This window comes from Danio aesculapii, chromosome 14 (assembly GCF_903798145.1).
Source record: "Danio aesculapii chromosome 14, fDanAes4.1, whole genome shotgun sequence".
Lineage (NCBI taxonomy): Eukaryota > Metazoa > Chordata > Actinopteri > Cypriniformes > Danionidae > Danio > Danio aesculapii.
This window is the reverse complement of record NC_079448.1, coordinates 44,269,039-44,282,850: the sequence shown is the minus strand read 5'-3', so window position 1 is coordinate 44,282,850 and position 13,812 is coordinate 44,269,039. Positions and strand designations below refer to the sequence as shown.

The 13,812-nt window shown below is 40.6% G+C and overlaps 1 protein-coding gene across 2 annotated transcripts; it reads right to left on the bottom strand.

The window, feature by feature from the left end:
• Positions 1-664: 664 nt before the first annotated feature.
• pcdh18b (protocadherin 18b) lies at positions 665-8,240 on the bottom strand. Of its 2 annotated transcripts, none has more exons than XM_056472032.1 (4): positions 5,436-8,240; positions 5,046-5,134; positions 4,597-4,757; positions 665-2,001 (listed from the first exon to the last, which is right to left on the bottom strand). In XM_056472032.1, exons 1-4 carry the CDS (start codon positions 7,926-7,928, stop codon positions 1,259-1,261), a joined length of 3,486 nt encoding a protein of 1,161 aa, XP_056328007.1. In that variant the 5' UTR covers positions 7,929-8,240; the 3' UTR covers positions 665-1,258. The 2 variants fall into 2 exon arrangements, with proteins under 2 accessions (XP_056328007.1, XP_056328008.1); XM_056472033.1 differs by having other exon boundaries at positions 5,046-5,101.
• Positions 8,241-13,812: the final 5,572 nt, after the last annotated feature.

The window sequence follows — 13,812 nt, the reverse complement described above, 5'->3', positions numbered from 1 at the left end:
TTCAGTGTTCACCTCATCATAAAAAAATAGTCTTCTTTTTGCCCTTTTGGCTGATTGTTTATCTTAATTTTCGCTTTTTTCTCACGCAAACGTAAATTAAGTTCATAAAACAAGCTTGTTTGTCTGTTTCACACAATGGTTTGCAATGTCCTTTAGATGAGTGTTTGCACCCTTTAAATCATTCCTGAAATCTTCCCTTTTTGTCAGTAGGGGGCGCTCTTAACGAGTGCAGCGGGGATGAGGGACTAAAATGGCTTTTTTTCCTTCAAATGCTGCTCTAAGGAACACAGTTACTTATGCGTGTGTGAGAGAGTCACTAAAAAGAGGGAAAATATATGAAAGAGAGGTAGATGGAAGGCAGTTTTTATGTTTTAGCTTAAAGTCAACAGGAGGAGCAAAACATTCTCATTTTGTTTGAGTTTGAAAATGGTTAGCTTCGAAAATAACACCCTGCTTTCAATCATGTCCGTCGTTAAATGTCATCACAATGCATTTAGTTTTGTTTTTTCAGGGTCTGTCTGTGAAGAGGAGGAACACAACCACACGCTGCCATTTTACTGGGTATTTCAGGCACATGAAAACTAAATGGAGCAGACTGTAATTTACTGGAAAACACTTAAATACATGTCAATATAAACTTTAAAAAAAGGAGTCAGATCAGATGTGCATTTGTGACATCTGCTTTTCTCTTTATTTTTTTTTCTCCATTCGTTTAACGTAAAATTGAAGTTGACACAAAGAATACACCATTATATAAATACCGCTCCCACCCCAAAAAACATGCTTTCATTCCCTCCCCGCCAAATAACACATACTCAATAATATTCATGTACTTATATTATGCTCATATATAACAATACCACTGGAAAAAAACCGAAAGAATAAGAAATCATTTTCATAAATAAGAATATTTACACCAAAGCATGTTGATCTTGATTATTTACCCAACGTGCATATATAAAAATATAAATCTGATAGCTTTATGTACATTCTTAACTTAGGTATATACACGGATATAAATATAAAGACTACAAATTGTATTTTTAAAATACAAAGATAAATACACTCACGTCGTGTACACTGTGGCCAAAAACCAAGAAAATACAAACATCATTTGGATAATTAGCATTCACAAAACACATTACATCCAGAAATGCAACTTTAACGACAATTGCAGGTCTCTGTGTTTTTTTTTCTCCTCATATCATTTTCATACCTTGCCACTCTCATAAATAATAATAAAAAACAAGTCTAATCTTTAGCTTTGCCTTACATCTTGAAGGAGTTTGTTGATTTCTGCAACAAGCTCGCTAGCGTCCATAATTTCACTGCGACTATCGCAGCGCTTCCCGTGTAAGTGTCCGAGAACAGACTCCAGCTCGTCCTCCTCGTGATTTTCGGGGATTTCCTCCATTGCTGGCAGCCATTTTGAACAGGAAGCTGATGCTGGAATTGGAGCCGGCAAAGGGGCGGGGAGTGGAGCCACCAGGGCTGTCATGTGACTAGCAGGGGCGTGGCCATGGCCGGGATTTTGAAAGTGTGTGTTAGCTGCCCAAACAGCAACGTTCTGCTGGTAAGTAGCAGGGCTTGGTTTACCTGGTAAATGGCCTTTCCTTCTTTCCAGCGATCCCACCCCTGCAGCACAGGCGGTTGCCTTTTCAGTTTCATTCGTTTCGCTGTAATTATCCAGCGAGGAAGGGAGGAGCCTCTGAAAAACGCTGTTCATTTCTGACAGCAGAGATGTGGTTCCACATAGATCTTCTCCATCATCTGCTTCTCCTTCTCCCTCCTCGCTCTCCTTGCCGAATGTGGAGAAACTCTTTTTCCTCAGCGTGGACTCTCCAGATTGGGGCGCTTCAGGAGTGGCTTTCTGCTGAGGGTCTTCTCCGGGGATATAAAGGTTGCTTCTGTAATCAGAAGAGGCTGGAGATGGCAATGGAGGCATCCAGCACTGGTCGGAGTGACCCAGGACTCGACACTCTTCAGTGCACAACTTCATTGCTGAAGAGATCAGAAAGAGATTGAGTTAATAATCGGTGTTTTCCAGCAGGGCATGCAAAAACTAGTCAAATAACCGATTGGAAGCCAAATGACTAAACAAAATCTTTTCCAGCGCCGGCTTGGTTTTCTGGAGACTATGCAAAACAAATCAAATATGCCAATTTATAGAGCTCGCTGAACATGTTTGGCATTACTCATTCATGTTCGCGGGGCTGATTATAGCGCCATTAATTTTGAAAGGCCATTTATAATACATCTTAGAGCTAATAAATGCTCAATCTGGTGCATTTGCAAAACAGGCCCTCATTTAGCCTACTCTCTCTCTTTCTCTCTCTCTCTCTCATGCGGAGAATGAATGATTAAACACGCTGATTTACAGAAATCAATCGCCCATCCCCACGCACAAGCCAATTTATGTTCTAGACTAAGTAATGATTGGATTATAGATCAAGTGTGCATATTATTCACATCAGAAATTATGTTTTTCACTAGCATATAGAGTAATACAAATTAAGCATTGGGTTGTGTGGGCATTATTTTTATATTTAAGTATACTTCATATGCATGCTGCCTGAATTTGAACTTTGTACATGGAGCTTGAACATCCACTTTTCTTTGAAATGGAAAAGATGGAGCAAGTTCAAACTAACAAGGTGACAAAACCAATAAGGGCCCATACTTGGGAATTTTTTTTTGTTTATTAATGCCATTATATTTCATGAAAAATTAACTTGGGTCATGCATGGGATCCCATACTATAATAGGCAATAGGCAGCTATATTAATTTCTTACATAATGACTAGGGCCAGACAGAATCTCTGGACAAGTTTTGCTATTTCTGCGCAAAATATTGTAAAAATCTGTGGATTTATGCAGAATGATTTTGGTTGTATCGTAACTAAAAACGTCATATGTTAAATAAAAAAATTATATATTTTTTACTTTTATTTAATGTTTACAATGCAAATCCTATTAGATCTATTTGTTGGGTGAACAAAGAAAGTCTCTCATATAATAGAGCTACTACATATATACTAAAAGACAGAAATTATTTCTTTATTTTGTATTGTAAGTAAATCTTATGAATGTTTTCATTTTAGTCAGTAATATTATTGAAATTTATTTAAAAACTGAATAAATATAAATTTACAAACGACTAAATAAATACTCTTAATGGTGGGCTGAAAATCTGCAGATTTCTGTGTGTGCAGATTCCGTGTGGACCTAATAATGACCCAATTTATAATGTGATAAATTTAGATGTTTAATGGGTTCACAATATATATATATATTCTGTTGTTTTTGTTAAAATACATTATTACATGTTTTCCAGCTTACTATAGTATTATATTTATAAATTCATTCACAAATTTGTTCAATTTTATTATTGCCTTTAATCTATTTCGCATGCATTTGATTAGTTTAATATATAGATTTATTTAAATCCAATTTTGGATATTTATTTCAATTGAATATGATATATATTTTATATTAATTATTTTTATAATTATTATAATGATTAGATTAATATATTTTATTTAGCTGTTTGTTTCTTGGGCAACACAGTGACTCAATGGTTAGCATTGTCGCCTCATAGCAAGAAAATCACTGGTTTGAGTCCCGGCTGGGTCAGTTGGCATTTCTATGTGTGTTTTTCTTGTGTTCATGTGGGTTTCCTCTGGGTGCTACGGTTTCCCCACAGTCCAAACACATGCGAAAAAGGTGAATTGAATAAACTAAATTGGCCATAGTGAATGAGTTTGTATGGATGTTTCCCAGTACTGGGTTGCAGTTGGAAAGGCATCTGCTGTGTAAAATATATGCTGGAATAGTTGCTGGTTCATTCCGCTGTAGCGATGCCTGATAATTAAGGGACTAAGCCGAAGGAATTGAATAAACTAAATTGGTCATAGTGAATGAGTGTGTATGGATGTTTCCCAGTACTGGGTTGCAGTTGGAAAGGCAGCTGCTGTGTAAAATATATGCTGGAATAGTTGCTGGTTCATTCCGCTGTAGCGACGCCTGATAATTAAGGGACTAAGCCGAAGGAATTGAATAAACTTAATTGGCCATAGTGAATAAGTGTGAATGGATGTTTCCCAGTACTGGGTTGCAGCTGGAAGGGCATCCCCTGTATAAAACCTATGCTGGAATAGTTGCTGGTTCATCCCACTGTGACAACCCCGGATAAATAAGGGGCTAAGCCGAAGGAAATGAACAAACTGAATTGGTCATAGTGAATGAGTGTTACGGATGTTTATCAGTACTGGGTTGCAGCTGGAAGGGCATCTACTGTGTAAAACTTATGCTGGAATAATTGGCGGTTCATTCCTCTGTGGTGACCCCTGATAAACAAGTGACTAAGCCGAAGGAAAATGAATGAATTAATGAATGAATGAATGTTCCTTACATGTTAATTGATTAAACATTAAACTTAATTTTATGTTTATTTTATTTATTGATTGATTTGGTTTGATTTGCCTTAATCTCTAAGCATTTATACAGACCCCCTAGCACTTGTGGCCCCTTGGGAGTCCTTAGACCCCAGTTTGTAATCTATAATCTAAAGAACTTTTAAAAAAACATCTTGCTTACTTGGATGCAGTCGGTGATGTCCATCAGGAGTGAAGAGCTCACTGAAGCCTTCTCCAAGCAGAGGAGACTCTCTGCCCATCTCACAATCACTGTCTCCAGCCTCACTATCCCCTCGTCCACTGTCCTTCAGACTGAACTTGTCCATCTCATTCAAAGCATACCTACAAACAAAGAGCATACGGTTAGTTGCTACAGTCCAAAAGTTACAGTTTATGTATCATAGATCTGACTTTTAATTCATCTGTTATGTGAGCCTCTTAAGAAGGGAGTGGATTGTGCATAAACAAAAAAGGCTTTATTCAAAGGGCAGCTGACTAGCTAGCATGATAAGGCTGTCAGCATCTGTTACTCAAGTCCTCCAGGGTGTCCAGACTCTCACGAACTAGAACTTTGAACCCCCTGTTGGATGGTCTGTAAAGGTGGCAACAGGCTGAAGTGTGATTGGTTACCTGTAGCTCCTGGTGTATTTGTTGCCACGGAAACTGGGTCTGGGTTGGTACTGGCCCTGATGAAGTATGGACAGAAGCTGTGAGACTTGCTATAACCAAAAAGAAAGGAAACAGGGCGAGGGGGGGACAAATAAAGAAAGAAAAAATGGAAACAAAAAATGAATAATGGCAGACCAGACAGCAAGCCAACACAAATACAGACAAACCATGGAGGTGATGGTGGGGGGTGTGTGGTAAACGAGGGGATGATATGGATGGATACTTATGCACGATGGATATACAAATAAACATGCTATAAATAAAACAAACATATTGGATATTTTAGAAGATTTAGGGGAACTTAATCAGGTATAAATTTATAAATCGTTAATGAGGAATGTTGTGTCTTACCTCGACTGGTGGTGTGGCGTGAGCAAGTTCTAGGGCGAAGTTCTCTGGCACGTGATTGGATGAGATGGTCACCAGGCTGTTGAGTGATTGGCGGCTGTGGTGGCTCTGCCTGCTTTCTGGAGCAGGGGAGGCTGAGGGAGACCGAGGATGGGCCCTCACAGGCAGGGTCCCGTTAACCGTGGGCACCAGTGTGATGTCACCCTTGTGAATCTGCCGGGCTGGTTTTTTGGGATGGTTTTGGTAGGTGGATTCAGCCACTCTGCAGTTGTAGGAGTGCCTTGGGTCCTTCTGCTCTCTTGAGCACCTGGTTGCGAACATTACCATAACAATGAGCAGCACACCACAGATGGCACCAAGGGAGATGATGATGATCATAGACACGTCTAGGGGGGATTGGTTGTTTATGTCTGAAGGGTTCAGGGAGTAGCTTTCTGGATAGTCCCGTAGGCTGATGTGCAGGACGGCCCTTGCTGAGAGTCGAATGGATGCACCTCTGTCTTGCACCAGGATTGCTAGATCAAATCCCTCACGTCCTGAGGCCTCCACACTTCCGTTGGTTCGTAACTCACATCTGCGTGGGTCAATGACAAAGAGTCCCTCGTCATTGCCACCGACTATGGAGCAAGTCAGCTCGCTGTTGGCTCCTGCATCGCGATCTGTCGCCTTAATGATTGTCACCAGATGACCAGACTCGGCGTGCCGCCATAATGGTACCTCAGCTGTGTGGTTACTTAGCAGTGGAGCAACAATAATAGGAGGGTTGTCATTTTCATCTAGGATGGTGAGCAACACAGTGGTGTTGCTGCTCAGAAAAGCTGGGCTTCCGCCATCTCGTGCCTGCACGGTGAACGAAAGCCTGCCAACTTCTTCTCGATCAAAGCTACGGAGTGCATACACAGCCCCGTTGGATGGGTCAATGGTCACGTAAGTTGAAATAGAGCTGCCCTGGACCTGGCTTTCCACAATTGAGTAGGTCACCTGTCCATTAGGGCCCAAATCTGGGTCGGTGGCCACCACTGACGTCAGGTATGCCCCAGGGGAATTGTTCTCAGACTTGAAGATTTCATAGCGGCTCTTTTCAAAGCGGGGAGGGTTGTCATTTTCATCCTGCACCTGCACTGTGAAGTGTTTGATGGTGGATAGGCTTGGCGTGCCACGGTCTTCGGCGATCACCGTCAGGCTATATTCAGAGCGTTTCTCACGGTCCAGCGACACATTTGTGAGAATCATGTAGTTGTTCTCGTAGGTCTTCTGCAAGCGAAAATGCCCATGGCCATGGAGACGGCACACAACTTCACCGTTTATACCCGAGTCACTGTCATCCACTCGCACTAATGCGATGAAGGTATCAACAGGGGAGGCCTCTGAGATGTAGGCCACCTCCTCTTTGCCCTGAGTCATGAGGTTGATGTTGATTTTTGGCTTGTTGTCGTTGACGTCGACCACTTTGATTATTATTTTACAGTGGCCTGGAATGGAGTTGGGACCCATATCCTGAGCCTGCACATCTATTTCATATGAAGACGTGGTTTCGTAGTCAACTTTCTTAATTAGAGTAATGTGGCCATTATCTGGGTTAATTTTGAAAGTCTCTAGGATTTTGGGGGGCACGTGACTGCTGAAAGAATACACGATTTTGCCATTATTGCCTTCATCCGGATCTGTAGCGTTCAGGTCCACCAAGAGCGTCCCCAGTGATGAATTTTCCAGGAGGTTGACCACGTAAGCCTGCTCGTCAAACGCTGGGCTGTTATCGTTGGAATCAGATATGCTGATTTTGAGCAGAGTTGAGCCAGATTTCGGCGGTACGCCAGAGTCTGAAGCTGTGAGTTGTAGTTGATAGCTGGACTGCGTTTCCCTGTCAAGTTCCCTCATTACAACAAGGTCCGCGTACTTTGCGCCATCCGTTCGCGTCCTTATATCGATTTTGAAAAAGTTATTCCGAGTGAGCGAGTAGGTGTGCAGCGCGTTTTCCCCGACATCCGGGTCTACCGCGCTATCCAGAGGGAAGCGTGTGCCCACAGACGCGCTCTCGGATATCTCTATGGGGATGATGGCGCGCGAGAATTGCGGAGCGTTGTCGTTGATGTCCAACACTTCGACTTGAATGTGAAACAGCTGGAGGTATTCCGTGGGAAGAGTAATCACGTCGAACTCGATAGTGCAGTTTAAGTTTTTCTCACAAAGCTTCTCTCGGTCGATTTTGGTGGCTATGCTGATCTCTCCGTCCTCCTCGCGCACGGAGAGCAGAGGGGTGCTGCCTCTCTGCATCGCTCTGAAGCGCGGAGACACAGAGCTCGGGAGTTTGGCTAACAGACCGGCTACATCCTCTTTCAGCCTGGCGATTACCGTCCCAACTCTTTGCTCTTCCAGAACTTTGTATTTTAAAGTCTTCCCCGAAACATAGTGCGCCACGGCCGCCAGAAGCATAAGTTTCAGAAGCGTCTTGCAAAACAAAACATTCCAGTCGCTGGAGTGCTTAGTTGTTCCCATCTTTGAAGACGTGCGCGAAGTAGTTATTCCACACACACAGAAAACTGGCTGGTGGATTGTTCGGTGTAGATTAAAGCATGATAAATCCTCAAATGCTGTGCATAGACTTCAAGCAAAAGCGTGTTGAGTCGAGGAACCAGCACTCCCCCTCTCTCCGCGTTTTCAGCGGCTCAGAAAAAGCATCAGGACGCGGTATTGCTGCTGCACACATCCACTTTCCTCTCCGTCTGACTGTGTGTGAGTTGGTGCGCGGGTGTGTGGGAGGCGCAGCTCCTTGCGCGCGCGCGAGTGTGTGTGTGTGCTCTGTCTGTGACTCTGTGAACACTGACTAGCCCCTTTGCAGCCCAACTCAGACCGTGGCCCCCACCCTCTCCAAACTCCAACCTCCCCTCCTCGCCCCACGGCTGTACATCCCTGAAAAGAAAAGAAAAGAAACGAGGAAAGAAAGAGCAGTGATTGTGGTGGAGCTGGCAAGCAGATCTCGCCATGAGGAGGACAGAGTTTCAGAAGTGTGCCATAACAATAGAAAACAGACACATGTATTCAAGGCCAACGTTTCTCGTGTCACCCCGGCACACTTTGGGTTACTTCTTACTTTACTAATGTTTTCATTGTTGTAACATATATGTTTCCACCAATTTAACTTTTACGTCAAAAAAATTGCGTCATTTCTTTTCAATTTAATGCGTTTCAGGGTTTCAAAGTTTTCTTTCACTTTCAACTTTAAATAAAGTGGTTTTCCGCGCAATGCACACTGGAATCAATTTCATTCTCCATAAAAGGACAGCAGTTAAATATTTTACAATGATATCGTGTTTAAAACAGTAAGTTTTAACCTATTGAAAAGCTTCAACATTAATGAGTAAAAACAGCTATCCGTTAAAATATTGCGCATATATTGTACTTTATACTATGCAGTATAGGCTATACTATTGCACACAGCTAACTTTATCACACAAAAAGTTTAAACCAGAGCTATAATGTTGGGTATGAAAGGGAACTGGAGGATATCTGAGAACCCATCAGCGCGCTATTGTGTCTCGCGGAGAAGTCTGCGCGCGTGGCGAATCGCGCGCTTTGAAAAGGATTCCCCCAACCTCCGTTAACCCCCAGTCAATGTGCTTTCTCATAGAGGTCACACTCTCCCCCCAGTGAACAATGACACTTTACGACTCACCATCTCTGATTCCACCGCATTAGCATCATTATGCGCGTTCACCCACAAACAAAAAGCAAACATGAGCTTCTGGAAGTTTCACGGCCATCTGGTTCGAATGTCCAGAAAACCCAAATCATATCAGTCTTGCAAGAAACACTTATTTTTAAAAACTGCAAGAATGGAATTTTCACTTCATGCTTTTAGCATGTACATCCGTGAATTTTTGCACATGACGCATCTTATCCTTTGCGCTTCTTGCGTTTTGTAGTTGCACGCAAACACTCAATGTTTCAAATAGGCTACTACATGTCCAGTTGCATTCTGATTTAGTCCTAATGTTTATACTAGATGCGTTCTGATGAACACATTAGGCTGTATGGAGATGCACCGTGGGATCGCATTGAAATTCGGTCCTGTGACCTGTGGCTGTCCATCTGTCGTGGTCCAGCTGAAGTCTGAATCTGGGCTCTTCGAGCCTCATCACAGCAGTGACCCTGATTCCAGCCCATCAATCATTTATTTTTGTAAGCGCCATCACATTTGATATCGTTAAAGCTGTGCAATCTTATTGCATTTGTCATTTGATGAAGCCGAAGCGCAGGTGACAGCTTTCTTTTCCATCTTAACCGTAGGCGTTTGTCACACTCATAATTAAAGCTACACGTTTTATACTTATGCAAGTGCCGTTTCTTATCCAGCAAACTTTTAGGTCAAAGCCTTTCTCGAAATGTAATATCATTACTTTTTGCTAATCACATTTCATGCTCAAAGAAGTTCAAGTGAGTGCGTTTTAAACCAGTGGGTGGTTTATTCTCACACCATATAAGGGAAAGACGCAGCATGTGCACAGGCAGATGCGAATGGGAAATTTGATGGAAATCACACATGATTCTTTACATACTAGAGTTAAATGAAAGTTCTGAAAGTAGTTCTGAAAATCCAGTATATGCTGTTCTATTTAGCTTATACGAGCCACATTACGCAGTCATATTGATTGACTCTTTGTCTTCACGTGTTTAAGGTCGTCATCTGTTACTTTTGTTCTCAAAGTGACCAAACAGTTTACTGTAGTTAAGCTGTAATCAAGTAAATAGTTTTACAGCAGCGACCCAATTAAGCGTAGATGGGCCTTCAATGTGAGCGGGTGTTGAAATCTGGCGGCGTCATATGTTCTCATCAGATGGCTTTTTTTGTGGACAGGCGGATTTGAGATGCATTTTCAAGCTGTGGTCGTAAAGTCACCCCGGGCTGGATGAGAGGGAGGAGGCGTGGGGGGGAATTAACTTTGTCATTGAAATGAAAAAGGATCACGCGCACAATGGAGCATGGCAGGTGGGACGTCGCAATTCGCAGAAGGGCCGTGGAAACCGGCGGGGAAGCGGAGCGCGGAGGGAGGAGGGAATCACGGCGGAATGCTCCGGCGCCGCGGGTCGAGAGGGCACCGTGGGTGTTTGTAAAGGCACGCGAGCATCTGCCGCCTGTGTGGTAACTCCTCTCCCCTCCTCCTTATTTGCCATATCGTTCTTTCTTCTTTCCTTCTCGTGCTTTATTTCCTCTTTCTCTGTCTTTCTCCGCGTTCATGGCTCGTGGCGGGTCATAATCATTCAGCGTGCGCCCTTCATGAAACCTTTATTAACGCGTGTCTTACATTTTAGAGGTTGAGCCTAAAGAGAACCTGGAGATTTACGCACATTCTCGAGACATTAGGTACGCACACGTGCGCTTGTTTAGAAATAGTTTACTGATCTCGATCACGCACTCTCTGTTTATACTTGCAAGATTTATTTCTTCCACATGAGTCATGGGGGAAAATCTGCACTCCCACAAACTCCATCTTCTTTCTTAAATAGTTTAGAATAGCTTTCAATCAGATGTTACACAACCCTTTGGAATTGGTTGTATTATTGTAAGTGTTGAAATCAAGTTTTAGTATTACTAATATAACAACAGCTTTAGTAGGCAACTACAAATGCCATGGTTAAACTTGGGTTAGTGTAATAAAACCATGGACTGTGAAATATATATTATCATACAGTAAATTTTATGCTATATTTTTATACAGTAAAAGTGTTTATTAATTAATTAATTAATTTATTTATTTGTTTGTTTGTTTGTTTATTTGTTTGTTTGCATATTGATTACCAATGGACTATATGCACAAATTTGCCGCGACCCAATTCGCATACTTATTCACTATATAGGCCTACGCCTATGTACTTTTTTGTGAAGGAAAATATATACGTTTGAGTGTGTAAGAGTATGCAAGCTCTGGGACATACTACTTTCTCGTCCACAGATCGTTATGTTAGTTACGTCCCTTGTCAATCATTTCAACTCATCATCAGTTTATGTCCTACCTTGGAGAAGCAGCAGGAGCAGGTTAGTCTCACGAGTCTTACATGCAGAGATATCTCCTCAGGTCTTTGGATAATTATATATTCAGACGTTAATGTCCAAGCACGTCTTTATAAGAGTTCAGTATTGTTGTTGCGGATGAAATATAACACAAAAAATGCTATTTAAATAGTTTCCAGTGGGCTAGATATTTATTAACAGTCATTCAAACACACATTAGTGAACCCTCTAATTGACGGTTGGTCTCGCGCGTAAGCCATGTTTGTAGTTTATTTACACTTTTCATCCGCGTTTGTAGTTCTAATCGAATTCACATCCAACGTGCAGTGGATTGTAGGCAATATCAGCGCTTAGAGTATGGATGGTTCTTCACTTAATTTTTTTTCTCCAGAAATAGGAAACCATCCGAACCTTTGGCATAGTCTTTTCAACATACTACGATATGGGACATACTAAGTATATTTTCAAATACTATTTAGGATGGATAGTATGCGAATTGGGAAGCAACTTTGAGCAAGTGTTTTTCAGCCAATGATGAACTTCCAGTGAAAGCTAAATATGACTATTTTAATGTTCATAAGGTTCCTTTTACAGCATCGATGTTGTAATGTATTTACAATACATTCAGTTAAGCATCCATTTGGTTGTTATATCATAGAAATAGATGAAAGACTGTTTAAACGCAGGCACTGTCATCAGCCGCAGGCTAGAGCAGAAACTCTATTGAAAATACTGGGGTAAAATTCATTTCCATATTTTAAAGACATGGCATGGAAAAATATTTAATGCAGTGCTTCTTGTTTGGTCTGATACCCACTTTATATCGTATCTCACCCAGGCAGTGATGATCGCTGTTTATTTAAAGAAATCAGATATTAAGTGCGGCAAATTTGTATAGGATGACAATTAACCTGAAATTACCCCATTCTGTAACCAGTATTAATTGACTCTCTGAAATAAAGGTAGCTGTCACTGGGGTGGTACTGTACCTTTTCAAAGGGTACATTTTTTTTTACTTAAATAGTCCATATTAGTACCCAAATGGACCCATATTGCACCCTGGTGTTACATGGGACATTCTACCATAAATGTACATTATCTGTATCTAAAATAAAGACATAAATACTGTGAATGGACTGTTGATTGATTTCTGTGAGTGGTTCTGTATAAAGGAATATGTCATTGATTTGGTTCTTTGATTTTGTTTTCTTAATAAAAAACACTATACAGATTTACAAACCCAGTCATTGTCATTGTCCTTGTCCTCAGCCCAATTAAACCTACAGCTTTAATAGTTTTGTTAGGATAAAAACTGTTATTTAAAAAAAACTTCAGAAATAGCAAAGTTTAAGTTGTTATCATTCACGTTAATTGATTAAAAATATGAAATTATAAGTAAATTATACAAATAAATACTATAAATATATACAGTAATACAATTAAATTTACAGTTGTCTCTATGTTTCTGCGAGTCCTGTTACATTTGCAATAAAATTTGCATAACCTGAAACATGTATTGCACACATTTTAGAACTCGGAGGGGACAATTTCACAGAGAAGAAGATGACAATGATCAAGGATGCATTCTATCATTGAATTGTATCATTTTATGCTTGTTTTTGTATGATTTTTTTGAGGATGACAAGTCAGGCCCTGTTACATTTTCTATAAGTGAAAATGAACATTTTTGGTAGAATGTAGAACCATTGGTTAAACTGGTTAATGTGTCAAAATTGTGTATAACTTGTGGTTACCAACTGAATTTTTTCATAGTAGCAGTTGTCATAAGGGATACTATACCATAAAAAATGTTACAAACAATATTTAAACTGTTCATACAATGTAAGTCAACAGGGTACTAAGACTTTGGTTTGTATTGTTTAGATGGCACTTTTATTTAGATCTAGAATAGGAATCTGGAATAGTCATTGTCACCACTCAGAGTAAAAATCAATCATTGTGTCCAAAATTACATGCTGTAAAGGAGATACCTTACTTTTGTGACCATCAAAACAAAAGTAAGTTCTGTATAGTATTGAAGCTTGGACATGCATATATACAGATACTGCATATGTTTACAAGTTGCAGACTCACAGTACATTATCTCTTTAAACGTTCCATTCCATTCTGTTAGATTGTTAACCTGTAGCAGCCTGTAGAAACAGTCACTAATACATATATGAATAAATCAGTGTTCAAAATAATACTGAACTGCACTGATTTTCATTAGGTGGCTAAAAGAACTGAAACATCTTTCAGAAATATTATACTTTATTTTCCACATGAAGTGGTTCTTGAAAAGATAAAAAAATTTTTAAGGATGTCTGATGAAATTCTGTATTAATTGCCTCAAAGTTTTGTTTCACATTG